Here is a 27,952-nt window from a genome sequence, read left to right as displayed (position 1 = left end):
GCCTCAGTGCCCTCTCAGAAAAATGGAGATCAATAAGAGCTACCTTAAAGAGTTGCTGTCAAAGTCTGAAATTTCAATAAGATAATATGTATGGCATTGCAAATGTGCAAAGAGTGTTTGTTTAACAAGTGAGTTATTGTCGACATTTTACAACTTGGAAAATGTAAAGAGGGCATTAGGAAGACAGCCCAGTGGTAAATTTTTCTTCTCAGAACTGAGGGTTGACTGTAGGAGCTGGTGCATGCTAGACAAGCGTTCGACCTCTGAGCCACATCCAGCCTCCCCCAGGCCCCTTTACTTTTTATTTTGAGATAAGGTATTATGTGACTCTGTTCCTGAGGAGACATGAGCAAACATCTAGTGCCAGATAGGGAACCAACAACAGACCAAAATCAATACCGCCAAAGCCCACCTTGGTGAACTGAAGAGTTTATTAGTATCACTCACAGGACCACGGGCAAGGGTTCCCTTACAGGAACAGGACAACTGCATCACCAAAGTCCACCCCAGCACAGTGACAAACTGAAGCCTGGGCTCCCTGCAGGACCCGTAAGCAACTGGACAGGATGGAAGGTCCTCTTTGCCACCCCTTACTGTTCATGTGACCTTGGGGAATGAGAGAGTGGTCCCTGAGGCTGGTGACCTGTTTACTTCCTGAGTCTTAAGGAGTCCCTCTTTGTATAGAGTGTTTCTATTTAGAACTTCTTGAGACTTAAAACCCTCCCTTTAGAACTGTCTGAGTCTTTTATACATACTGAGATTATAACATAATATATTATCTCCCTCCAATTCCTCCCATGTACTTTCTCAAATTCTTTGCTCTTTCTCAAGTTCACCTTTAACTGGTGTAATGTATGTATGTATATATATATATATATATATATATATATATATATATACACACACACACACATATATGTATATATATCCCATATATAATATATTCCACATATTATTATATTCCATTATATTTTTATTATTTATTTATTATATTATGTGTATAGCATTCCTTCCACGTGTGCCTGCAAGCCAGAAGGGGGCGCCAGGTCTCATTATAGATGGCTGTAAGCCACCATGTGGTTGCTGGGAATTGAACTCAGGACCTCTGAAAGAGCAGTCAGCGCTCTTAACCTCTGAGCCATCTCTCCAGTCCCTATTCCATTATATTTAATATAAGATACTCTAATAACTATCCCTGCTCCATCTGTATAACATTCCTCATGTGTATGGTCTCAGAGGTGATTTGTGTTGGATAACCAATCAGTGTCCTCTTCTCTGGAAAGGCCTGTTTCTCCTCCCACCATTCCTTAGTTGTCTAGGGTTGGGTGCCTGTGAGCACCCCCTTCTACATTAGCATGTCTCTTGGTGTCATCCTTGTGTCCAGACAGCCATGTTGGTGAGGGGTCCTGGGTGTCGCTTCTCTGACATTTCTAGGAGACAGAATCTCACAGTAAATGTCCTATCCTTCTAGCTCTTACAGTCTTTGTGCCACCACCCCACTTCCTCCATGACCCCCGAGCCTTAGGTGCAGGAGGTTATGTTGTAGATGCACCCACTGGGATTGGGCTCCACAACTCCGCATTTTGATTGGTTAGGGTTTTCTGTAAGGATCTCCATCTGTTGCAAAGAGATTTCCTTGATGAGGGCTGAGAATTACACCGACCTGTGCGTACATGGAGAAACACTTAGAGTGCAGTTAGGGTTATGCTGGCTTAGTAAGGTGGTAGGTTTAGGGTCTCCTCCAAGATCCACAACTCCAAGGCTAGAGCCCTGGGTAGCTGGCTATGTGGCCACTGTCAGGCATGGCTTCCCTCTTATTGAGTGGACTGAAGTCCAATTTGTTGGTTACCGCCAAGGCATGTGCGTACTACTGCACCTTTAGGGCTATTGTATCTGGCTGTGGTTCACAGACGTCATAGCTTGCATGGTGCTTTCTGATATCATGTATTTAATACCTGTATGGAGTTCTAATCTGTAGATTCTGGGAATTTGATAGTGAGAAATATGCTGTGTGATGGGTGGATTTATTTATTTATTATGTATACAATATTCTGTCTGCATGTATGTCTGAAGGCCAGAAGAGGGCACAAGACCTCATTACAGATGGTTGTGAGCCACCATGTAGTTGCTGGGAATTGAACTCAGGACCTTTGGAAGAGCAGGCAATGCTCTTAACCACTGAGCCATCTCTCTAGCCCCCACATGTTGGGTGGATTTTATTATTGAAGTATCTTTTCTTTTTTTAAAAAGATTTATTTATTTATTATGTATACAACATTCTGCCTTGATGTATGCCCGCATGCCAGAGCAGGGCGCCAGATCTCATTACAGATGGATTTGAGCCACCATGTAGTTGCTGGGAATTGAACTCAGGACCTCTGGAAGAGCAGCCAGTGCTCTTAATCTCTGAGCCATCTCTCTAGCCCTTCTTTTCTTTTTCAAGACAGGGTTTTTCTGTGTAGTCTTTGTTGGACTAGATGTCCAAACATCAGGGAGGAGTTGCTCCAGACACCACTCACATAACCACAAATTGATGCAAAAGCAAGAGGATTTTTATTCTGTCATGACAGGGCCCTTCAGGTTTGGGATATGAAGGACATCGATAGCTGTTACAGCCCATCTTTTAAAGCGAAAAGCCACAGACACAAGTGGGGGGACCTGTAGGTTGTTTTCCAACTTATTGGATTGGCTTATTCAAAGGGTTACTAGTAGAGATTGGTCTATTCCAGGGCAGGAGAATAACTGTGTGGTCAGGTGATAAGGGAGAGCATCTGTGGTCCATCTTGACCTTTGGTTCAGTGACTAAATTAATACATCAGGAACTGAGTCAACATCTGTGGGTTGCCTCAATTCCCAAAATGGAGTTACATTTGAAGATTATTCACAAGGACACAGGAGGATAAGCAGTCCAGTGTGTGTGTGTGTGTGTGTGTGTGTGTGTGTTTGTGTGTGTGTGTGTGTGCGACTGTCCCTTTTCCAAGATAGAGTGAGTGTAAGGTTTTAGAAAAATGTCTTAGGGTTTAATGGGGGCTTACAAATGCATGTAGAGTCTTTCAGTCTTGACTGTCCTAGAACTCACTCTGTAGATCAGGATGGCCTCAAACTCACAGAGATTCACCTGTTTCCGCCTCCCTAGTGCTGGGATTAAAGGTGTGCACCACCACAATCTGGAATCTTTCTGGTATCTTGAAATGTAGTCCTCAGGGAGGCTTTCAAGTCAGATCCAGTTTGGGTCCTCTGGATCCTATGTTTTAAGTGCAATGCAATCTGGTGTTTCAGCAATAGGGACTTATTTTCTACCTCTAGGGGGCAACCAAGGGCAACAAAATTAGCCTATAATGTTTTTGGAGTCTTTGGGACAACCCTGTTCAACTCAGAGGAGGGCTGCACACGGATGGTGGGGGCTTTGTTAGATGTCCGTGACTCTTGCAGGGAAGCATAGTCAGCCCAGATGAGAAAGTTTCATCTAAACTATATACACAGATATAGACACATCTTACATGTATTATAGGTATTTTAAGTCAATAGTTTTTCTATGATTTCTCATGACTTTTTCAGATAGCCTTACTGTTATCCCCTCCAACTGTTTTATCTCCCTCTCCCCTTCCTGATTAGAGCCCTCTCCTATTTTCCCCACTTCCTCCCTTGTATCCTGCTAATTCCCCTCTTTATTTTTCCCCAACCCCAACAATGGCCCCTTCTTACTTTCCTGGTTTGTGTAGTTATTCCAGGTTATAAGCTCGCATCTGACGATTTGGAGCTAGGAACCTCAGAAAAGAGAAAACGTGTGATGGTTGTCTTTCTGCTTCTTGATAGATTACCTTACTTGATCCATTTACCTGAAATTTCATTTTTGTTTATACAATTGAGTGGCGTTCCATAGTGCATCACGTTTCCATTGTCCATCTCATTTTCTTTTTGGTTTTGTTTGTTTTTTTTTTTTGAGACAAAGTTTCATTGTGTAGCCCCAGATGTTCTGGAACTCATTTTGGAGACCAGGCTGGCCCTGAACTGACAGAGATCCACCTGTCTCTGTCTCCCAACTGCTGGGATTAAAGGCGTGCGCCACCAGCACCTGGTCCCATTATCCATTTCTAAATTGAAGGACATTTGGATTGTTTACACTTTCAATAAACAAGGCTGAGGAAGCGCCAGCTATGGTGGTTCACACCTAAAAGAGAGCTGGGTCCTACGGTAGATTTATGACCAAGGATCGGCGGTTTCCAGAGGGACGGGACCAGTTCGCAACCCCATCAGCACTGAAGGAGCGCCCTTTCCCCGTGTGTTCTCCCGCATTTGTGTCCGTTGTTTTCTTGATTTTTGCCATTCTGACTGGGGTGAGATGAAATCTCAAAGTTGTTTTGATTTGTGTTTCTGTAATGGCTAGGGACAATGAACACTTTCTGAGCTGTTTCTATTTCTTCTCCTGAGAACCCTCTGTTCAGATGCCATGCCCATAGTTTGAATGGGTCATTTGTGACATTCTGGATAGTAACACACTGTCAGATGTCCAGCTGGCAAAGATGAGGGTGGCAGAATAACATCAGAATAACAACGTCAGATCATCCAAATGAAGTGAAAAAGCTAGGAGGGCTTGAGATGATCTGTTTCACATTCTGAGCTATCTTGTGCTTGGGGCTCATTGCTAGTGGCCTCCTAGAGCCGGAGGAAGCCTCGTCTGTCACACAGAATTCAACACAGTCTGCCGAAGATCTGGTCACTCTGCGCCGAGGGGATTCACATCTGCTCTTTCAGCTTAGTATAGACTCGGTGAGCAGAAGCCTCATCTTGATCCAACAGATTTGCAGTGAGGCACGGTAGACAGTCGGGACAATTATGGGTGCATGAGAAGGGAAAAGAGTCCCTTGTCCTGAAGTCTGGCTGAAGCCTCTCCCCAGCTCAGGAGCAAGAATTCCAGCACATTAACATTTGCTGTGAATGATGCCAATATGGAGATAATATTCCGTTCATAGATAGGTATTTTATATTAAAATACCAATGAATGAGGCTCAAAGTCTGAATGTATATGACCATAAGTAGGGCCTCATTCCTCTTTTGGATGGATATTTGATGGGAATCTCACAAACAGCCCAGAAACTACCGATAGGTAATTCCCTCGTGGGATTGAAGTCTGGATGGGCAGGTGGACATTTAGAAGATTAGAAGTGAGCCATTGTGAATGTCCCAGGTTGTTCAAAGAACAGCTCCGAGATCTCTGATTTGTCAAGAGTGGTATTCCTCAACTAGTTTGAGATTTCTATACCACGCTGGTGGAAACCCCCTAATTGAGGGCCCGCTTCATTTTTTACCTTCTTATTAATGCCCGTCCCTCCACAGGCTTCCGGCTCCATAATACACTGTCCAGAAGCAAAAAACTAAACACCCATTCACAGGCCATTTCCACCTAGCCGACCTTGAGAGAGCTGCGGGTCCCCAGAAGTCAGCACCACGCCCCACTGCATCTCAACCGGGAAGTCCCCGCCCACATGGGGCCTCTCGCCTGGGACTTGTTATCAGACTGGCACTGGTAGACTCTGTGGCCATTTTGGATGAGGGCTAGAAGACAATGACCTAGAAAGACCGGTGACGTAACCCTGGGCACAACCGCTGGGGAGCCTAGCTCGTGAGACCCCACTGCCACCATTTTTATGCAGGCAACCTCAAGTCCTGATTATGTACCTGCTACTTTCAGTTTTCAAATTTTACCTACATTAGGGTGCTCACGGAGCTGGTTTCTGTTCCTTCTCGGCCCTGGTATCCGAGCGCGGACACCTGGGGCTGGGCAGACGTTCTCGGGTGCTCTGGACTGGCCCGGGGCCGAGCCGGGGGAGGGTCCGCATGGCGCAGCCACTTGCCCTGGGAAGGTCCTCGGCTCGGGCCGCGTTCGGGAAGCCCGGGGCGGTGAGCTTCGCGGACGTGGCCGTGTACTTCTCCCCCGAGGAGTGGGGGTGTCTGCGGCCGGCTCAGAGAGCTCTGTACCGGGAGGTGATGCGCGAGACCTACGGTCTCCTGCGCGCGCTCGGTGAGAGCCTTTCCTGGTTGTCTGGGCTCGCCCCGCGCGTGACACCATGGGTCCAGCCGTGGAACGGGGAGCCCTGGGAACAGGCGTCCGGGACCAAGGGGGTTGGCCTACCCGCATCGTGGGGTTTGCTTTCTTTCCCTTCAGGAGGCGGAGGCGCCAAGCCAGCGCTCATCTCCTGGGTGGAGGAAGAGGCCGAACTGTGGGGACCCGGTGCCCAGGATCCAGAGGTGGCCATGTGTCCGAAAGAAGCCGACTCAGGTGAAGGACTGGGTACTCCGTCTTTGGGGGACTTCTCAGTAGCCGGCCCATTATGGTGTCTTCTGGTGACTCCACTTACCTGCCTGGCAGTTTCTTCCCTGAACTGTTTTCTTGGCCAAAGTCATTATGCTTACCCCTGGATTCACCTAGAAAGGGACTGTGATTGTGCCTGTATTTTGAATGCCCCCACTCCCTATCTAGTCGGTCACTAGGCTATGTTGATCGGAGCCCTGTGTCTCCACGGCTGTCCTGCTGCCATCACTTGGTTCCCTTCTGGAGGCTCCTTCCGTTCTTCCTGGTCACCTCGGCCAAGTGCTCGGCCCGCTGGATTGGGGACCACACTAATGCCTTTCTTTATGCTGCCTCTGGACATCCACGCAGCCTGCATGCTCAGATTCTGTGGCCTCTCCCCTCCAGTGCCCCGTCTGTCACCTTGTAGGGGTGTGGAAATCAAGGAGCAGCATGAGTCAGATTCTGAGCTTTTTCTTGGTCTCCGAGCAGGTTGCAGACAGGAGGAAAGGAAGAGACCAAGGGAAGAGACTGAGGCAACCCAGAAGATGTTTTCTACACAAGCTGGGCCAAAGGAGCCTCATCCCTCCTTTGCTGAATCCCCTCGCAACTTGGAGCTGTTGCCCAAGGACCCTCACCCCCCTCTTGGTGTCCACGCCACAGTCCCAAGAGCAGATCAGCGTCATGGCTGCCGTGTGTGTGGGAAGAGTTTTGCCTGGCGGTCCACATTGGTGGAGCACCTGTACACCCACACTGGTGAAAAGCCGTTCCGTTGCCCTGATTGCAGCAAGCCCTTCGGTCGAGCTTCCTCCCTGAGCAAGCACCGGGCCATACACCGAGGGGAACGGCCACATCGCTGTCCTGACTGTGGCCGGGCCTTCACGCAGCGCTCTGCCCTGACCACCCATCTGCGTGTCCACACTGGGGAGAAGCCCTACCGCTGTGCTGATTGTGGGCGCTGCTTCAGCCAGAGCTCTGCGCTCCATCAGCACCAGCGGGTACACAGCGGCATGACCCCCTTTCCTTGCACAGACTGTGGCAGAGCCTTTGCCCATGCCTCAGATCTTAGGCGCCATGTGCGCACCCACACGGGTGAAAAGCCTTACTCATGCCCTGACTGTGGACGCTGCTTCCGCCAGAGCTCTGAAATGGCAGCCCACAGGCGGACCCACAGTGGCGAGCGTCCCTACCCGTGCCCTCAGTGTGGCAGGTGCTTTGGCCAGAAGTCCGCAGTGGCGAAGCATCAGTGGGTCCATCGGCCAGGAGCTAGGGGTCATAGGGACGGAGAAGCCAGTCAGTTATCTATATCCCCGGCCACAGGCCAAGGGGAGCTGGATCCGCCTGTGGACTTCAGGCACTACCCAGAGATATTCCAGGAGTGCGGAATATAGAGCTCCAACATAGAAGGTGAAATACACACACTGTCGGAAGCTCAGAGGCTTGAATCTCTGGCATCCTTTGAAAGTCACAGAAGTTCTAGCAAGGGCTGGTCCTGGGGACAGAGTACAGTCTTGTGGGTGATTACCAGAAGCGTTTGCACACACACACTGATCCCACTGCCCTAGGCACTGAGTCTACTGGGCCAGAGTGGGAAACCCACTAGAACTCCATGTGAGAGGCAAGGGCAGTTTTCAGAAGTATTGACAGGCTTGAGGTTGAAGAGAACCTTGTTTAGGCCATTGCCTCTTTAATGTGGAGGCTAAAGTTGATGGCTCTGTGTGAACTGAGCCAGCTGCATTTTCAGGGGCTATTAGCTTCGGTCAAGAGCTGCGTGTGGTGGCTCATGCCTATGACCCCAGCACTTCAGAGTAGAGACAGGAAGGTCAGGAACTTGAGACCAGCTTGGGTTACCCGAGACTCCATCTAAGGTAAATAAATAACAAGTGGAATTAATTGAGGTTTAAATTCAAAGTATTTCACACACTAAAGAAGGTCCAGGTCTTTTGCTTCTTTTGGAAAAAACAACAACAACCCCAAAAGATTCAGCCAAGCAAACAAGACAGAAGTTCTGGGTTCTGTCCCCAGCACTGCAAGTATTGGGTGTGGTGTCACATGCCTATAATTCCACCACTTGGTGTTTGGAGGCAGGAGGTTCAGAAGTTCAAGGCTGCCCTCAGTCACACACACACACACACACACACACACACACACACACACACACACACACACATACACACACACACACACACACACACACACACACACACACACACACGTGTGAAGGGAGGCCCAGCAGGTAAGGGTTGCAACTCCCATGACCAGATTTCAGTGGTGGAGGGAGAGAGACAGCTCTTGAAAGTTGGTGGTATTTAGCTTTTTCTGAACCAAAGAGTTTGTGTATAATTGGATGGCAGAAGGGAAACAGACACAAAGCTTGCAAGCTTTCTTTCAGTTCTTCCCTTGGATTCTCTCCTGTGGCTCTCAAAGTACTTTCTTGCCTGTCGTCTTGTTTACCTCCCCTAACTGCCTGGGGAAGGAAGCAGTTGGAAGAGGAAACCTCCTCAGGAAGAGGCGCTAGGGGCCAGTTATCTGACCCTACACCAACTGGGCACTTTGCCGAGTTCACGCTGCCCTCACCACCAATCTGATGCCCACCCAGGAGAGGCCAGCAGCTCCTAAATCTTGAGAGAAAGGACCTGAAAGCTTTGTCCAGTCTGGGAACACCCTGGGCTGGGCCTTTGTAGCCACTCTTAGACACAGGAAGGGGTCTCCTCACCTGTTTGAGCTGGAGGAAGTTTTAGCTCTTCTGCCCCTTTAGGTCAAAGACAGATTACAGCAAGCAGAGCAACATGCCCAAGATCAAACGGTGAAGCCATAGGGTTTACAGTCTACTGATGTCTTTTTAAAATGTGTATGTCCGTGCATGTATGCACATGTGTGTGCAGATACCTGTAGAGGCCAGAAGAGGGCATTGAGTCCCATGCAACTGGAGCTACAGGCACCTGTGAGCTGCCTGATATGGAAACTGAACTCTGGTTCTCTGGAAGAGCAGCAAGTGGTGTTATCCCATGAGTGGCCTCCTCAGCACACCTTTAAAGAGACATCTCGGTATTTGTTGCCCTGAAAACCCAAGCTCAAAAGATTCTTCTCTCCTAGCTTCCTGGCAGCTGAGACTAAGTGGAATGTTAGCTTCACCCCTGCAGTCTCATCTTAGCAATGATGAGTTCCTGCCAGGAGGACCTGTGAGCCAAGTCCTGGGGGTCTGTGGCCAGAGGGTCACAAATTCAACACTATCTGGGCTTTGGTCCCAAAACATGTCTGTACATACTACTCATCCAGAGGAACTGAGTTCAATTCCAGCAACATTCCCGGTGGCGCATAACTGCCTGTAACCCTCGCTCCAGGCCAGAGCCTCTGCAGGCACTTGTACTCACGCACACATACTTACATGTAATTAAAAATAATAATAGCTAAAACAACAGAAAAAGGGGAGGGCTTGGGAAGATAGTTGCCGGTAAAGTACTTTCTAGATCTGGAGAAACCAAATTCACCCCCAGCAGCCCCATATATCAAAGCTGGGCAGCAGATGGAGTGTCCCTGGAGCTCAGCACCAAGCCCAGCCAGCCTAACTGGTGAGCTCCAGAACAACAGGAGACACTGTCTCGGAGAAGGCAGTTCCTGAGCATGATGCCTGAGGTCACATACGCGCACACACCCACACACGGGGCACTCACATACCCTCAGAAACGCTTTCACACTCTATCATTACTATTGTATGTTCATGCACGTGGATGTCAGGACAGTTTTCTGGCTGCCCAGACCCGAATAATCACACAGATACTATGTTGATTACAACACCATTTGGCCAATAGTTCATGCGTATTCCTAGCTAGCTCTTACATCTTAAATTAACCCATTTCTATCAATTTGTGTATCACCACGAGGCTGTGGTCTACCGGTGAGGTTCCTAAGGTTCCTGCATGTCCTTCTCCTTCGGCAGCTATGTGGCATCTCCCTGACTCCACATAGTCTCTCGCTATTTCCTGCCTGGCTTTACTCTGCTAAGCCATTGGTCAAAATAGCTTTATTCATTAATCAATGAAAGCAACAGTTATACAGAAGGACACCCCACATCAGACAGTTTTGGAGAGTTGTTCTCTTCTGTAGATGCTGTATCAAGTTCATGCCATCAGGGGTGGAGAGCGAGCTCATATTTACCGGCAGAGTCATCTAGACAACCTAAACTTACAATTTTAAAAACTTATATTTTGGCACCTGAGAATGTTATTTTATAAAACATTTTTTAATCATTGCAAACCACACATAGTCACTATCATTTGTATTATACACTTTCCAAGATTGAAGCCTGGAGTTATGATGCAAGTCCTAGCGATATATTGGTTATTTTGTGTGCGTGTGTTGAGGATTGTACCCAGGGCCCTATGGACTCTGCATTGTATGACTGAGTGTCCTCAGCCTGGATTTGTAGCTCTTTAATGTGAAGCCACTCACTTCAAGGGCTGGCGAGATGAGTTCCTTGCAGAGGACCTGGGTTCGATTCCCAGCACCCACATGGTGGCTCACTACCATCCACAACTCCAGTTTCAGTGCTCACCTCTGACCTCCTGGTGCACAGACTGACCTACAAGCAAAATAATAAATAGATAAAAATAAATTGTTCATTTAACCAGGATGTGATGGAGTCTGGTTTCAGCACTGGGAAGGCTGAGGCAGGAGGATTTGAATTCAAGGTCAATCTGCACTACAGAATGAGACCTGTCGCAAGGAAGTCAGTCATTTGGAGCCGGAGTTGTGGCTCTGTGTTAAACCCTTCTCAGCGTGTGGGTGGCCCTGGCATAACAAAAAGGAAAAATCTGCTGGGTGTGGTGGCACCCGCCTTTAGTCCCGGCACCCAGAGGCAAAGGCAGGCGGATATCTGTGAGTTAGAGGCCAAAGGCTGTATTATCTTTCTCTAGCCAGTACTGGATTCTCTTTTTGATTTTATTATCTTGTTCGCCCTCATTCTTGCCCATTCCATATTGCATAACGGAGAGATCAAGGAATGATAATGGATGTTATGAGGATGCTTGTAGGGCTCCTGCGGAGTCCCCATGGCAAACGCTACTGCGTCAAGATCTGAGCCAATGCTCTGTGCCGTGAGTTCCTAGAGCGTATTCTATCTGCTCGTTACTCACTTAGCCATGAGCTCAGTTATGCTATCGGATCAACCTCCATGGGATTGCAACTAATTTTCATCTTACTAATTAATGACCCTAAAGCCCAGGGTAACGATGTTGGCAACTCATATGCCAGACAGAAGCCGTAGAGTGCTTGCTTTAAACAAGGAGATGAAGGCTGTTGACTTAACATAGAAAGAAAACATGTAAGATTAAGGTCAATGACAACCACCCTCTATGTTGCTATGGCAACACATACCTCTCAGCTTAGCACTTAGGAGGTCCCAGGCAGGAGGGTCAAGAATTTGAGGCCAGGGGCTAGAGAGATGGCTCAGAAGTCAAGAACACCTGTTGTTCTTGCACAAGACCCAGACTCAATTCCCAACACCCATAATATGGTTCATAACCATCTGCAACTCTTGTTCCAGGGGATCTGATGCCTTCTTTTGACCTCCTTGGGCACCACGCATGCACTTGGTACAATACATGCAAACAAAACCACTTACACATAAAATAAATGACTAAATCTAATTCAAAGCAAAATAAAAATACAGTTAGCTTCAGTTACAAAGAGAGTTAGAGGCTTGGGCTAAATAAGACTTTATCTAAAAAAGGGGGCAGGGACCAGGAAGATAGTTTAGTGGTAAGACTGCTTCTCGAAAGCATGAGGATCTGAGTTCGAATCCTAGACCTTCCTACTTACGATCTTTCCTGCAGGATGGAATGTCTCAATACTGGGGGAAACTTCTACACAGCATGTGGCTAACAAGCTTTTTTTTTTTTTCCAGTTTCTTAAAACAGGGCTGTTCTGTGTAACTGCCATGGTTGTACTGGAACTCACTTTGTAGACCAGGCTGGCCTCAAATTCACGGAGATCCTCCTGCCTCTGTCACCTGAGTGCTGGGACCTGTCTCAAATAAGGAAAGGAAGGGGAAGAGATTTAAGAAAGGAAATAAACAAAACTCACAACCACAGCATCCCAGCCTCTGGGATGCTGCCAATGCTGGGCACAAAAACAATGAGTATAACACAACACCGCCTGGACAGAAGAAAGAGGGAAAACCTCATCTTAGCTGAGGTTGGAAACTTCTTAAGCTTTTTGATGACTTAGTTATTTTTATGTTATGTGCATTTGTGTTTTGCCTGCATGTGTGTCTGTGTGAAGGTGTCAGAGCCCCTGAAACTGGAATTACAGTTGTGGACTGCCTTGTGGGTGTTGGGAATTGGGCATGGGTCCATCTAGAAGAGCAGTCAGTGCTCTTAACCACAAGGCTATCTCTCCAGTCCCTCTTTTAAAGGTTTTGGTAGTGAAAAAGATGTTAGGTCAGGCACAGGTATGATCAATGAACAGCTACTTAAGGAACTAGAAATAGCATAGGGTAATTCAGCCCCCTGTGCCTGACAGCAGAAGCTAAGTTCTGATCAATGTTTCAGCCTTTAAGATCCTTACCAGCGGTGTGGTTTTTCATACCTTAGAGACCTTAGTCTATTCGCAGTCCAGGAATTACATTTTGTGCACATGGATGCCAAATGTTTAAGGTCGCAGAGTGTCCAGCAACCTCATTTTTAGGACCTGATAAAGATGGGGTTGAATAGGAGGGAGAGACTGAGGCTGGGACAGATCTTCTTGCTGGCTAGCTCCCGTGGTGGTGAGAGGTGCCATCCAGGCTGCTCGGAGAGAATGATGGCCAATAGTCTGCTCTATTTCCCTTGCTGTGATAAACACTGTGACCAAAGGCAGCTTGAGCCCCTTACAGCTTACTAAATTCATCATGGTTCATCATGTAGGGAACTCAGGGCAGGAACTCAAGGCAGAGACCTGGAGGCAGGAACTGAAGCAGAGGCCCCAGAGGAAGCCGGTTTACAGCCTTGTTCTCCGTGTCTTGTTCAGCCTGCTTTCCTATTCCACCAAGGCCACCTGCTCCGGGTTTGCACCACTCACAGTGAACCGTGTGGAGAACTGGACCAACCCAGGACTTTCTCAGAGGCCCTGATGAAAGGACAAAGGGGACGTTAGCTCTGTGCCCTTGTCCAGGAACAGACTTGGCAAGGCCAGTCTGAGGCTGGAGACTGTGATTGGAAGGTGTCAAAGTAGCAGCTTCTGGGAGCCTGAATTTTCGCCCTAGGCTGTGGTTATCAGTCCCTAGGCAGATGTGTCTGAGGTATATCCTATGTTCTCTTTGCCAATACTGTCTGACTTAGCTCTCTGCTGACCTTGGCCGTCTCCCTCCCCCCATCCCTGCACAAATAGTATTTATGATGCTATATGTTTTTCTTCAAGATAGGTTTTCTCTGTGTAACAGCTCTGCTGTCCAGGAACTCACTCTGTAGGCCAGGCTGGCCTCAAACTCGCAGAGATCCGCCTGCCTCTGCCTCCCGAGTGCTGAGATTAAAGGTGTGCACCACCACATCTGACAATGTTATACTTCTTAATAAACTTGCTTGGCATAAGTCATCAGCCTAAGACCTCCTGTGCCAGCTTTTGCTTTTATCTTCTTTATTTCTCATCTTACTTACTTCTTATCCCTGGTCCTCCCCTTGAGCGCTGTTTGTGTCCTGCAGGTTAAGGTTAGAACTGAGCCCTCCCACACCAGTCATTATCCAACAAAATGCCCCCAAAGTGTCACCCACAGGCCAATCTGAGGAGTCATTTCCTCAGCCGGGGTCCCCTCTTTCCAGATACTGTAGCGGATGTGGTTAGTAGCCTGGTGAGCTGAGCTGTCTGTGTGACTGAGACCACACCGATCCTCCCCAGGACCTTATTGTGAGCTTGTCAATCAATAGAAGCCATCTTTATGGAAGATGTCACACGTTCTTTACAAAGTTTGGATGTGGTCATCTCTTAAGCTTCATCGTGCACGTGGGATTGAGTTATTTATCGCCAGGAAAGTTTTCACGGAGTTGTGCTGTGCTTAACTATGCCTAAAATAAACTACTCTGGGTCAGACTATTCAGTTTGGACCAACACTGGCTGCTGGGGATCATTACTGTGGTGGGAAAATGCCCTCGCTCCAGGCTCATAAGAAGTGACACAATGAGGAGGTGTGGCCTTGTTGGAGGAAGAGCATCACTCAGGGCGGGCTTTGCGGTTTGAGATGCTCAATCCCGGCCCACTGGCTCATTCTCTCTGAGTGTTGCTTACAGACTGGGATGAGGCTCTTTCAGTTCCTTCAGCAGCCCGTGTCCGCCTGTGTGCCGCCAAGCTTCCTGCCATGCTGACAAGGGACTAAACCTCTGAAACTGCTGTTTTTAAACTCGAATTAAACTCTGCCCTGGTCACTCAACTGTGTGTCCGTACCAGGGAGAAGCCCTGCTGCTCTGCTTGCTGCGGCCACTGCTTCCACCAGAACTCAGAGCTGACAGCCCACAATCGGATCCACAGTGTCGGGTCTTCTGCCCCGTCCCTCAGTGTGGCAGGAACTTCAGTCAGAAGTTATCTGTGAGAAGGCACCGGTGGGCTCACTGCTAGGAGCCAGAGGCCAGAGGTGCTAGGGAGATAATGGGCTACTTTCAGCTATACCTACTGACCAAGGGGATGCAGACCTACTGGTGGGCTTCAGGCATTATCCAGCTGCTTCAGCAGTGTGGGATATGGCCTTAAAAATGACAAAGCATCCAAGATGGTGGTGGTGCACGCCTTTAATCCCAGCACTAGTAGACAACTCTATGAGTTCGAGATCAGCCTGGTCTACATAGTGAGTTCTAGGACAGCCAAAGCTAAATAGTGAGTCCCTGTGTTGTTGCTTGTTTTACTCTTTTGGCCTTTTTTGGTGTTTTGGGAGCCTGCTACCCAGCGCCCAAATAAATCACACACAGTCTTATTGTTACTTATGGATGCCTGGCCTTAGCTTGTCTTGTTTCTTGCCAGCTTTTCTGAAATTATCCCAACTACCTTTTGCCTCTTGGGTTTTTCCTTTTCTTCCTGCTGTATATCTTTACTCTTACTCTGTGGCTGGCTGGCTGAGTGGCTGGCCCCTCGCAACTTCCTCTCCTTGTTCTCTTGCTCCTCCTCCTTTCTTTCCAGATTTCTCCTATTTAGTCTCCCTGTCTGGCAGCCCCACCTATCCTCTCCTGCCTCACTATTGGCCATTCAGCGCTTTATTAGACCTTCAGCTGTCTTAGGCACAGTAACACAGCTTCACAGAGTTAAACAAATACAACATAAACAAAAGTAATACACCTTAAAATAATATTCTACAATATCCTTGTCTTGAGAACAAAACAAAATAAAAACAAAAAGAATCATAGTACTTCAAACACACCAATTTAGGTTTCTGGCTTCTCATTGAAAAAATTATATATTTCCCCTGCATACTTGGAATCGCAATACTTGGGAGGCTGAACCTGGAGGTTGTCAGTTGGAGGCCAGTGTAGAAAGCTACAAGGCAAGAATGTGTCTCAAAAAAGTCAAGACAGACTGGCGAGATAGCTCAGTAGGCAAAAGGTGCTTGTTGCCTAGTGACTTAGATTCTTTGCCCAGACATTCAGGGAGAGAACTGACTCTCGAAAGTTGTTCTCTGACTTCACATATGTGCCATGATATCCATGTACCCCCTGAGAATGTTTTAAAAAAGAAAATCAAATCCAAGGATGTAGCTCATTTGATAGAGTGCGTGCCTTGCATTCACAGAGTCCTACACTGGACTGCCTGCCTGCCTGTTATCTGCTCGCTGGGGAGGTAGAGGCAGGTGGACCCGGCACTGAGTGACTGTAATCTGCTCGCTGGGGAGAGAGACACAGGAGGATCGAAAGGTCAAGATCGTCATCAGCTACATGAGTTGGAGATCAGTGTGGGATACAGGAGACCCTGTCTCAAGACAATAAAAACAGAACAACAAACCACCCGTGAGCTCCAAACAGCTCTTAGTGCCCTTTAAGAGCACTGGAGTGAATCTGCTGGAGCAGCACACGAGAGAACCAGACAAAGGAAAGGCCAGCCTGAGATGAGAGGCTCAAGTCCACCATGCCGTCATCAACAAATGGGCACTGGACTAAGGTAAAGGGACTAATATTGAAGCTAAAGGGAACCTTTTGTTTTCTGAAGCTCTCAGGGCCTTGTGAGTCTGTTGTCTGTTTCTTTGTGATTGGAGTTCAGTCTAGCACAGGTAATGGAGCACTCCTGCCTTGGTGGAGCACTCCCGCCTCATTGTGAATACCATCCCAGGGAAACATCTGTGTTCAGCACTTTAATTGTTATTTTATGTGTATGGGTGTATTTATATGTGCATCTGTGCTCTCTCTATGTGAGTGCCTAGTCATTGCAGGCCAGAAGAGGGCATCAGGTCCCCTGGAACTGGTGTCACCGATGGTGGTAGGCACTCCAGTGATAGACACACACACACACACACACACACACACACACACACACACACACGGGCCCTCTGAAAGAGCAGCCAGTGCTTTAAACTTCTGCAGCTCCTCCGTATTTTTTTTTTAATTCATCCATTCCTGTTTCCAACTTCCTTGGGAGAATAAAACCAAGATCTTCCAAAACACAGGGTTGTTTGTTTGTTTGTGGTGCCAGGGTTCAGGCCCTCACACACACTGAGCAAGTGTTCTCCCAGCTCCATTCCCTGTTGGAACCTCAGAAAGCCACAGGAAACTTGGAGAAAATGCCCTGCTCGGGTAGAACAATGGAGAGGCCGTCCCACTAGCTTTCAAATCTGACTCCCCCCCAGGTCACCCTAAACTCCAAGCTTTTTTCTGGGTGATTAGCTCACATGCCATCTTGTCACGGGACATGGAAGTCCAGCTTGCTGAACCAGATCCCTGTTCAGACTCAAGCCAAAAGTGCTGCTATCTTCAGCCTATCAATTACAAGATGCCACACTTACTATTTTGAGGTCCAAGCACTTTCAAGTTTGCCAGGCTTGCCCAGGGCCCAGAAACGTGACCCAAATCCTCTACTTCCTGCTGTTATCTAACCTCCCATTATTTAATCGATCCTTCCTTGGGTCATGAGACCCCTTAGGTCCAGCCACACTCATTCTCAGTTCATTGATCTTGGTGTTTGCCCTCTCCAGAGGCGGGCTCTCGCCGTCTGTTATGACGTGTGGAGGTTCTGCTACAGCGGGATCTTACGCCAGGAGGAGGCGCTCCTCACAGCTTCCCTGGCCTGGAGAGCAGCAGATGCCGTGTTCCAGCAGATCCCAGCCAAATCTCCTGTGAGATTTGCATGTCTTTCTAGAAAAAGGGCTTACGAAGATGTTTATGGTCCAAAAAAGCTGAACCCTCCTGTAGGCTATCCCTTGGAGTCAGTGGGAGAAACCCAAAGATCTCAGACTCATCAGTGGTGTACAGAAACTAATCAATTGTTTGTAAATCACTTACATTTGGGTGGGGGTTCAAGACAGGATTGTTTATTTTATTTTCTTGGTTGGCAACTGAATTTTGGACCACACACACATTTAGCAAGCATTCTACTACTGGGTTTGCTCACAGTCTCCCTAGATTACTAACAATATCCACGACAGCGTAGCTCTATGTGATAAGTATCGGATCCCTGGTTATTGGAGGAATAAAACCAGAGCGGACTTCCCAACCCTATGGAAATAGTTATGACACTATACTGTCCGGGGAGTTCTGGCATGGTATGTTTAGCACAGACAGAAACCACCACCACTACCCCCAGTACCCTGGGAATGCTAAACAATCATTATTTTTGAGTTACATTCTCAACCCTTCAAATATTTTTGGTCTGTTTGGTTAAATCAGTTAGTGCAGAACCCATAGATAAGGAACAGTGGTATTTTCAAAGTAAGGCCTCCTTGCTATAGTGTTGTGGTTTTTTTTTTTTTTAATGTCGCTTGCCCTCTTTGCAGCGGAGACTCCCAGGCCATCAGCCATATCAAGATGACATCACCATTCCTTTTCCAACCACTGGATGTGAGAAACTCATTGAACTGGACAGTGAGCAGAAGCTGCTGCTGGTGCTCCAGACAAAGACCAGAAGGCCAATGCAGTCTGAACTAGTGGCATAATAGCAAAAATTCCCCATGTAGCGGGGTTCTTGACTGAGTGTGTCTGCTGTTGAAGGACATTTCTTTCTAGATCAAGAACTGGAGAGAGAAAATGCAAATCTGCTAGGGAGATGCACTGTGGATGCCAACTGGAGTGTTTTTTACTTGGTTATGAAGAAGAGGAGGAGAAGGAAAGGGAGGAGGAAGAAGAGAAGGCAGTGACTAGGTATCTAATCCAGTTGGTAGAGTGTTTGTCTAGTACTCATAAAGCCCATGGTAAAATTTTGGCATGATGTCACATACATTAATCCCAGTACCCTGGAGTTGGGGCAAGAGGATCAGTAGTTCATAGAGAATTCAAGGCCTGTCTGGGTAAGAGGCCAGAAGAAATAACAAAAAACAAATAAAAGAGCCCGATCCTCTACAAGCAGATCACTACTATAGCTGAACATCTGAGAATCAAAAGACTTAGCAGAATCTTCAGATTTGTTGAGTGTGCAAAACTTTTAATTCCAACATGCAGGAAGAGAAGCTGAAAGTCAGTCTGATCAATATAGTGAGTTCCTGACCAGCAGGGCTACCTAGGGAGACTCTATCTAAAAATAAAAATAAAAAAGTTTGTGCACTTCAATTTTCTCTAGAGGATGTCTGCCAAAGATCAGACCTTAAAAACAATTCTTCCCTCCTTCCCTTCCTTCCTCTCTCCCTCCCTCTCTCCCTTCTTTTTGGTTTCCCTATGTAACCTTGCCTGTCCTGGAACTCTCTCTGTAGACCAGGGTGACTTCAAACTCAGAGATCCGCCTGCCTCTGCCTCCCGAGTGCTGGGATTAAAGGCGTGCGCCACCACTGCCTGGCTCTTAGTCCAATGCTGGGATTAAACCCAGGGCCGTGGTCATGCTAAGGAAGCATCTACCACTGAACTACACTCCTGACTTGCCTTTAGTCTTTAAATCAGTCTCTAGGCATAGAAGTTTATCCCTGTTAGAGTTTGAGAGTTCCACTTCTGTCAATAAAATATCAGTTCTACTGAGAATATAGAAAAATGGTACATGAGACTATCACCTAGTAGTAGATATTATAGCCTAGTGGTAGATGAGAATATCGCCTAGTGGTAGATGAGAATATCGCCTAGTGGTAGATGAGAATATAGCCTAGTGGTAGATGAGAATATCGCCTAGTGGTAGATGAGAATATCGCCTAGTGGTAGATGAGAATATCGCCTAGTGGTAGAACACCTGCCTAGCCTGTACAGAGTTCTAGATTACATCCCAACATCGGGAGGAACTCCACTTTCAGTCTGAAGACATACACGAATGTCAAAGATGGCTGTAGGGTCCGGGTCTACCCTTGTTCCTGGGGTTCATCTTGAGGACAGTTTCTGGTCAGCTAACTAAAGCATTCTGTTTGTTCCTGTGCTCCCCCTGCCCCGCCTGGTGATTAGCTGTAGGGCATTGACTCCATTGTTGGTATGGTAATTTCCCACCTGCCTGGGCGGAAATCCTTGTGCAGCAGTTAGGTACATAAGGATTTCCCCAAGTTTGAATAAATGGCATTCGGCTGATCTCCTTTCTAGTGACCCTGGTCTCTTTGTATGTTCTTTCAATCTCTAGGCCCTTGCCCGACTCGCATATGGTACAGTAGCGCGTGAACTGTACCGAGGGTGTAACACAAAATCGGGTGTTACAGGTGGCAGGACCTGGGTCCAATCCCTAGTACCACGAATGAGTGTATAAATAAACCAGCAAAACATGTAATGTCAAAACTGTCATTTTCAAAGCTGGAGAAGTGGCTCATCGGTGAGAGCTGCTCTTCCAGGGGACCTAGGTTCTATTCCCAGCACCCACATGGCAGCTCACAACTGTCTGTTACTACAGTCCCAGGGCCTCCACGGACACTAGGCACACACGCGATACACAGACATACATGCAGACAAAAGGTCCATACACATGACATCATTTTTTAAAATGTCACTTCCTTTAGTTTTGTCAAGGGTAATGATTCCAAGGTGAGTCCGAGATGAGGGGATAATTCACACAGACTCCTCATTTCCTTCGTTCTCCTCAAAGGGCTTTCCCTGTGCCGTGGTCTTTTCCGGAGACCCTGAAGTCGTGCTGGTGTATATAGGCCCACAGCACCTGACACCTGTCTTTAGAGGAGTCTCCTTTGAGTGCAGAAAGTGGTTTCTTGCAGAAGTCTCGGACACAGAGCGCCTCTTTCCAGCAAGGGCCTCGCAGTGCTACCCAAGTTGGGTGGACCGAAAGCTGGTGTTGGCTGCAGAGGAGATGCTACCTTGGGCTTGCTAGACACAGAATATGCACGGGACCCTTCTTTGCCACATAGTGGTTAAAGAAGTCCAGTAGATCTTCGCCATCCCAGGCCTTTTTTTCCCCCTTAGATTAGTTGCTGCTGAGTTGTGACTCTCATCAGAGAAGTCTTTACTGTCTGAGTAGATTCACTGCTGTGTGTATATGGCAAGTGGAAGTTGGCTCCTTATTGAGTGCCCTTTGTACAGACAGATTCTAAGCCAGGGGCAGACTGGCCTCTCTAGGTACCAGGAGGCAGAAACGTTGCTAGATAGCTGAGTGCAAACAGTAGGCCGTATCAGAACATCGGCCTGAGGACTCTGCTGTGCTGTGCTGTGCTTTGCAGGACACCCTTGCTTGTCTGAGTGAATCTTCTGATAGTTAAGCAAGTTGGAGGTCACACTGCACAGGTGTGTTTCTTACCTGTGGGTGCTCTGGGAATAACCGTTATGTAGGTGCCCCATGCCCAACTCTACCTATTTTCAGGGCACTTTCTAGTATGTTCTGTGTGGGTGCTCCCTAGTGATTCACAGAGCTAAGGTTTTGGGGCAGGATGCTTCTATAGGAGAGAAGCAGGGTGGAGCATAAAGATCTTTGTGGTTATGGTCACAAGCTTCTGTTAGCATGTTTTTTTACAGTGCCCCCCCCAAGGTTGGCATGGAACTTAGGCTCCTTCTGTCTCAGCCTGCCAATCGCTGGAATTTTAGTCCTTCCCCACCACGTCCCCCTCCCTGGGATCTCTCTACTTGACATATGCCAAATGTCTGCTTCCATCTTTTCTCAAGAGAAAGAAAAATGCCGTCTCTCCTTTCAACCAGTTTCTTCCCCTGGTTTGTTTAGTTACGAAACAAGAAACCACAGCTGCTGCACCATGCAAATGGGAGAGTTTGACTCATTAGCTGTCAAGAATGCTACCAAACTTGTTTCGGCAGAAGAGTAGAAAGTGACTAGGTTGGACATTATCATCTCCCCAGGCTCACATTCTCCAGCTTTCAAAGCCATGCCTAGCCGGTGTTTTCTGGTTCCCTTCTGTGTCAACTGATGGTGCAACTGCTCCGTGCTACCTTAAGGGGAAAGCTTTTTATTGTAGATAAGGGAGAACAGATGGAGACATCTGGAAGAGTCCAGAGCAGAGAGAGGAAGAAGACTGAACATGGCCAGCAGACTGGACAGGGGCTATCTGCGAGAGAGGGAACAATAGCAGAGGTGTGTGTGGGGGGGTAGAGAATAGAGAAAACACAGTGAGAGAAGCAGGAACACAGAGAGAGGTGGAGGAGGGAAATGGAGAGGGGGAGAGAGGACAGTCGTCTAGAGTAACAGGGCTATAAGGAGAATGAGCAGCTGGGGGAGAGAGGCCTGTGTGCAGAAGGGAGTTTAGGGCAGGGGAGATGAGAAGGGCTAGGACACTAAAACAGACTCTGAAATGTGACATCGCCACAGGTAGCCACTTGTCCCCTCTGCCAGAGGAAAGGGAAATGACTCCTTTTGGTAGAGGGGAACCAGCTTCAGAAAGTCCCTGAGGACTGTTGGCTTTTATCTAGCTGCCAGAGAACCTCCTATAGACCATGTTGAGCTCCTTTCTGGGTATTTGGACGCCTTTTGTGGTTTGGGGTATTGGAGTTTCCTTTGAACTTGATAGCTTCCTTCCAAGTCTCCATGCAAGCCAGATGCTTTAAAGATTGATTCCCTTCTGGAACTCTTCAGTGTCACCCTCACCTCGGAACTATCCTGCATGCTTCAGTGCGGGGAAATCCGGGAACCAAGTACAGAACTCGGGATTTGTGAAGGTGAGCATCTCTGACTGACCCCTCAGCACCTGTAAAACCTGAGGGCAGAAGGAAACAAGGAAACGTGGAGGAGTGTCTGGCCTAAGAGTCCTCGGCTTCCATTCTTCATAATACAGGACAAATGGCGCGGGGGAAAGTTTTGAAAGCACAGACCGAGCTGGCGGGGAGACGCCTGGCACCTCCTACTCTCATTCCTGCTGGCATTTCAGGCAGACAGCAGTTGGAAAGGCCTGACCGCCCTCCGCTCAATGAGACCAGGAGCCTGGGAGACCGGCGATCTAAGGAGGTGGGAAGTGGCGGCCAGAATGCCAGCCCTAGCGGCCAATCGTCGGCAGAGTGGGCGGAGCCTCTCAGGGCGGAGGCGGGGCTGTCTCTTTGGCAACGAGCCGCGGCGCGGGGGGTGGAGGACGTGGGCGGGGGAGTGGGCGCTGGTGTCACCGCAGTAGTTGGGCTGGCTGGCGCGCGCTGGGCTTCAGAACCTGGAGACGCGGTCAAACGAGCGGTCGCCCAGGTTCCCGGGGCCAGTCCGAGTGAACCCCGAGGCTGAGGAAAGGAGCTAGCCGCCTCCCCCGCAAGCGCTAGGAAGCGTAGCTCCTCCTCGCTGACCTTGGTCTCGTTGTCGCCTCGCCCTTGGCCACACTCAGTGGCCGGGCACACGGTCCGAGAGGTCTGCAGATAGGTCCCTGGCCAGGCCGAGATTCGCGATGTAGGCACACAAACTGCTGTCATCCTTCCCTCCGCCTCTGGGGCGTCGGGTCGCCCCCACCCCAACGCCCGGGCGAGCCAGTCCAGGGTTAATGCCAACGAGTTTCCACCTCCAGCCGCTCCTAGAGAGGCCGCGGCGCAAGCCAGCGGGGGAAACTGGCCAGGGACGGACACTTCCTGTGGGGGGGGAGGGGACGGGAGAGCAGTAGCCCAGCCGGGGCTCGGGGGGCCAAGACGAGGGGTCTCGGGCTGGGAGCAGTGGCTGCGGACGGCCGGAGGAGTAGACTAGTCTCTTCGCCTCCGTGGCCACAACGCGAGGGCCGGTGAGGGCCGCAGGACAATCCGAGACCTTGGAGGGGGGCGGGGCCGCGGGCAGGGGCGGGGCCGGAGAGGCCCAGGGTCAAGACGTCCGGCCTTCGCGGCCCGAACCAGGCCGCCCGGTCTCCTGGGCGGCTCTGAAACGGCGGGTGGTGTGGGCTCGGGGCTCCGGACACTCGAACTGGGTTGCAGGATCGTCCACCATCGCCACGGCCGCTGCCCTGGGAGCTGGCAGGGATGGAGCGGGAGGCGTCGTTGTGGGGCCTCGAGCCTGGGGATGTGCACAGTCCTGACGAAACGGGCAGCCCCGAAGGGTCTCTCAAAGGTGAGGGAAGGACCGCGCCTCTTCGGAGTGTACCAGGAAATAGGGCTGTGGCCTGTGGGAGGAAAATAAGGCCGGAGGCACAGACACTTGGGAGTGGGGTTGGGGGTGGAGACTTGGTGTCCCGGGTCTTTGGAGAGGAGGTGGTAAATTTCAGCACCTTGATTTAGGGCCAGCGACCCTGCTTGGGGAGTGGGGAAGAGAAGTCTATGGCAGTAACGGACCAAATGACCTTCCAGCCCACCAATCAATCTATTTTCTATAATTCTCTGATCCCACAGGCAACACAAATGAAAACGAAGGGGCAATTTCTCAGCAAGAAGACCGTGGGGACTATGAAGTTGAAGAAATACCTTTTGGGCTCGAACCCCAAAGCCCCGAGTTTGAACCCCAAAGCCCAGAGTTTGAGTCCCAGAGCCCTAGGTTTGAGCCTGAAAGCCCAGGGTTTGTGCCCCCAAGCCCTGAGTTTGCACCCAGAAGTCCTGAGTCAGATCCTCAGAGCCCCGAGTTTGAATCCCAGAGTCCTAGGTATGAGCCTCAAAGCCCTGGCTATGATCCCAAGAGTCCAGGTTATGTACCCGGGAGCCCTAGGTATGAACCCAAAAGCCCTGGATATGGTTCGAAGAGCCCCGAATTTGAATCTCAAAGCCCCGGGTATGAATCCCAGAGTCCCGGGTATGCACCGCAGAACTCTGGAGATGAAGCTCGGAACCCCGAGTTCAAAACCCATAGCCCCGAATTTGAAACTCAAAGTTCCAAATTCCAGGAAGGTGCAGACATGCTTCTGAACCCCGAGGAAAAGAATCCATTGAGCATCTCCTTAGGAGTGCACCCCCTGGACTCGTTTACTCAGGGGTTTGGGGAGCAACCCGCAGGGGCACTGCCTCTAGGAGCACCATTTGATATGCCTGCAGGGGCCCTGCTGGCCACACCCCAGTTTGAGATGCTCCAGAATCCCCTGAATCTGACAGGGACCCTTCGTGGTCCAGGCCGTAGAGGTGGCCGGGCCAGGGGTGGGCAAGGCCCCCGACCTAACATCTGCGGCATCTGTGGGAAGAGCTTTGGGCGAGGCTCCACCCTGATCCAGCACCAGCGCATCCATACCGGCGAGAAGCCTTACAAATGTGAGGTGTGCAGCAAGGCCTTTTCCCAGAGCTCTGACCTCATCAAACACCAGCGTACCCATACCGGCGAGCGGCCCTACAAGTGTCCCAGGTGCGGCAAGGCCTTCGCGGATAGCTCTTACCTTCTTCGTCACCAGCGCACACACTCTGGCCAGAAACCCTACAAGTGCCCACACTGTGGCAAGGCCTTCGGCGACAGCTCCTACCTCCTGCGACACCAGCGCACCCACAGCCACGAGCGGCCCTACAGCTGCCCAGAGTGTGGCAAGTGCTATAGCCAGAACTCATCCCTGCGCAGCCACCAGAGAGTGCACACTGGGCAGCGGCCTTTCAGCTGCGGCATCTGTGGCAAGAGCTTCTCCCAACGCTCAGCACTTATCCCGCATGCCCGCAGCCACGCCCGGGAAAAGCCCTTCAAGTGCCCGGAGTGCGGCAAGCGCTTTGGCCAGAGCTCGGTTCTGGCCATCCATGCCCGCACCCATCTGCCAGGTCGCACGTACAGCTGCCCCGACTGCGGCAAGACCTTCAACCGCTCCTCCACCCTCATTCAGCACCAGCGCTCCCACACAGGCGAGAGGCCCTACCGCTGTGCTGTGTGCGGCAAGGGCTTCTGCCGCTCCTCCACGCTGCTGCAGCACCATCGGGTGCACAGTGGGGAGCGACCCTACAAGTGTGATGACTGTGGAAAGGCCTTCTCACAGAGCTCCGACCTCATCCGCCACCAGCGGACCCACGCAGCCGGCCGGCGCTGAGCAGTCAAGGGTGGGGAGGTGATGGGCGGAAGAGAAGGGGTCAGGGAACTAGAGAAACCGCTTGAGAGGATAATGGAAAAGCTGGAGAATAGAAAGGTGGAATATTCTAGAAGACGAGTCAGGGTGCAGGAAGTCATATGCCCTCTAGAAGTATGAGAAGTGGGCTGCGAAGAGGGGTTGGAGGGAGGCCAGACAGGCAACAGGAAGCCCCAGGAGAGATCCACGCAAGCAGTCTCCTTAGCTGGAGGCCTGTCCTGGCAGAGTACTGATGGGGGGGAGGGCAAGGGAGTGTCACTGAATTAGAGTAGGGTAGCGTAGATTGGTAGCTGCTGAGACCCTTGTGAAACCAGGAAGAGGGCAAAGGGTAGGCAGGTGGGGGTGGGGTGGGGCCCAAGGGGTAGGGCCTGGGCCTCTCAGAGCAAACCCCAGTCTACCTTGTCTTCCTCAGGCTTTGGAGCCCTTTGAATTCAATAAAACTTTCATGTGGTAAGAGACTTGTCCCTAAGATGTGTCTGTGGACAGTTCCCTGAACAGTGGGAGACGCCAGTCAGAACTGCAGCTCTGGGTCTTGCCTCAGAAATCTTTTGTGCTCAGTGGTTCTGTGGGTGGGATCTTAGCAGCTAGAGTTCAGGGCATGGTTTATTTGCCTGTGGACACTGAAGTTCATGTCCTGCTCTTGCATGCTGCATACATTCAGAGTGACTGGTTGTGGGAGGGGGGAGGAAGTCCTCAACTCTTTCTAAACAATGGATCTGTGCTTAGGCCAGAAAACACCAGGGTGCTCATACCTAGGTACAGCTGTTTCCTGTCACACCTGACTTAACCCCACCCTGCATCCCCAGTCAGCACTTCAGTAGATCTCCCTAGGCTCCTGAGAGTGGAGCTGGCAGCTTCACACTTCAGCCCCACCCAAAGGGGGGGGGTACCTGCTTGACCACTTCTCAGTGCCTGGCCAGCTGGGATCGGTTGGTCACAGGTCTGCTTTCTCTGAACCCCTGTATCAACTGAAAGGACCACCTTGCCATACCTGCTTTCCCATCCAAGTTCCAGACTCGGACTGGCAGGTCTAAGATCAGTGAGACCGGAGGATTCTGGGATATGAACTTTTGTGGCCTTAGCAGAGGAGGGCAGGTCCCACTTTGGGAACGCTGCTGTTGGGGACACATTTTGAGGGAGTGCCTACAGAAAGGGCCTGATGGAGCCCCCTGAAGGTTTGCTCCACTTCACAGAAGAGGACACAAGTCACAGAGGTCAGAGGTTGCTCAGTTACTATGCGACTAGACCAGATTTGACATTCATACTACCTAGCTCCGCCTCTGCCTGGAGCTGGGCCACAGGGGCACATTTGAGTGGCTTTCCTCCTTGGGTCCTGGTGTCATTCCCATCCTCAGGGCCTCCAAACTTAGAAAGAACAGATAACTTGGAAGGCCATTTCGACTCAGTACGTCATGATCTGCAACTCTGGAAGGGACATTCAGGCTCAGTTCCGTTAGCCTGGTTTTCAAAGTTGAAAGTACTTTTGGAAGTAGACCATTGTTGTTCAAGTGAAATCTTACAGTAATTTAAAGACTTTATGAACTTCATGCAAGCAGCCACTGCCCAGCTTCCACTGCAGCCGCCTCCTTCCTTTCTTCCTCCCTGCTCCTTTTGCTCCTCCTTTTTCTCCTGAAATGGTATGTTCAGTTAGCCCAGGCTGGCCTCACACTCAAGATCTGGCTGTTGGATTATGCCGAGTGTTAGCAGTACAGATGTGCAGTTCCACACCCAGATTATAGAAACTGGGGGTTGAACCAAGGCAAGGGAGTGCTGCCGGGCGGTGGTGGCGCACGCCTTTAATCCCAGCACTTGGGAGGCAGAGGCAGGCGGATCTCTGGGAGTTCGAGGCCAGCCTGGTCTACAAGAGCTAGTTCCGGGACAGGAACCAAAGCTACAGAGAAACCTTGTCTCAAAAAACCAAAATAAAAAATAAAAAAATAAAAAAAATAAAGTAGCACCCTGCTTAGATGCCTTCCAGTCACTGACATCTTCAGCTCTCTACTCAGTGGAGCTGTATCCAAAGACTTCATACCTGGCTTCTTATTTTATTTTATTTTTTGAGACATGGTCTTTCTGTGTCGCCCTGGATGCCCTGGTATGTTTTATGTAGATCAAGCTGGCCTCAAATGCACAGAGATCCACCTACCTTTGCCTCCCAAATGAAAGACTTCATGCCTGGCTTTTAAATATTCAATTCTATTGTTTTATCTTATATTTGGATTTATTTTTTATAGGACTGG

General features: G+C 49.5%; 2 protein-coding genes across 3 annotated transcripts; one reads left to right on the top strand and one right to left on the bottom strand.

The window, feature by feature from the left end:
• Positions 1-3,949: 3,949 nt before the first annotated feature.
• Positions 3,950-26,158, top strand: LOC142851334 (uncharacterized). Its single transcript, XM_075975196.1, has 10 exons — positions 3,950-6,022; positions 6,167-6,280; positions 6,782-7,669; positions 14,789-14,859; positions 17,430-17,570; positions 20,432-20,631; positions 22,373-22,455; positions 22,572-22,985; positions 23,618-23,803; positions 24,082-26,158. The coding sequence occupies exons 1-10, from the start codon at positions 5,839-5,841 to the stop codon at positions 25,674-25,676; spliced, it is 3,876 nt and encodes a 1,291-aa protein (XP_075831311.1). The 5' UTR covers positions 3,950-5,838; the 3' UTR covers positions 25,677-26,158.
• On the bottom strand, positions 20,220-23,459 carry LOC142849753 (uncharacterized). 2 transcript variants are annotated; one of them, XM_075972342.1, is made up of 3 exons: positions 22,609-23,459; positions 22,385-22,493; positions 20,220-21,848 (listed from the first exon to the last, which is right to left on the bottom strand). In XM_075972342.1, the coding sequence occupies exons 1-2, from the start codon at positions 23,182-23,184 to the stop codon at positions 22,392-22,394; spliced, it is 678 nt and encodes a 225-aa protein (XP_075828457.1). In that variant the 5' UTR covers positions 23,185-23,459; the 3' UTR covers positions 20,220-21,848; positions 22,385-22,391. The 2 variants fall into 2 exon arrangements, with proteins under 2 accessions (XP_075828457.1, XP_075828456.1); XM_075972341.1 differs by having other exon boundaries at positions 20,220-22,493.
• Positions 26,159-27,952: the final 1,794 nt, after the last annotated feature.

Source organism: Microtus pennsylvanicus, chromosome 5 (genome assembly GCF_037038515.1).
Source record: "Microtus pennsylvanicus isolate mMicPen1 chromosome 5, mMicPen1.hap1, whole genome shotgun sequence".
Lineage (NCBI taxonomy): Eukaryota > Metazoa > Chordata > Mammalia > Rodentia > Cricetidae > Microtus > Microtus pennsylvanicus.
This window is presented reverse-complemented; position numbering and strand designations above follow the sequence as displayed.

Excerpts from the sequence above, each read along its gene's own strand:
- LOC142851334 (XM_075975196.1), top strand. The coding sequence starts at position 5,839 with ATGGCGCAGCCACTTGCCCTGGGAAGGTCCTCGGCTCGGGCCGCGTTC. Across the intron at positions 20,632-22,372 it reads TGGGTGGACCGAAAGCTGGT|TGTCACCCTCACCTCGGAAC; the intron begins GTTGGCTGCAGA and ends GGAACTCTTCAG. Across the intron at positions 22,986-23,617 it reads GGTTCCCGGGGCCAGTCCGA|GAAACGGCGGGTGGTGTGGG; the intron begins GTGAACCCCGAG and ends CTGGGCGGCTCT.
- LOC142849753 (XM_075972341.1), bottom strand. The coding sequence starts at position 23,184 with ATGACAGCAGTTTGTGTGCCTACATCGCGAATCTCGGCCTGGCCAGGG. Across the intron at positions 22,494-22,608 it reads GGCGTCTCCCCGCCAGCTCG|GTTTTACAGGTGCTGAGGGG; the intron begins GTCTGTGCTTTC and ends TTCTGCCCTCAG.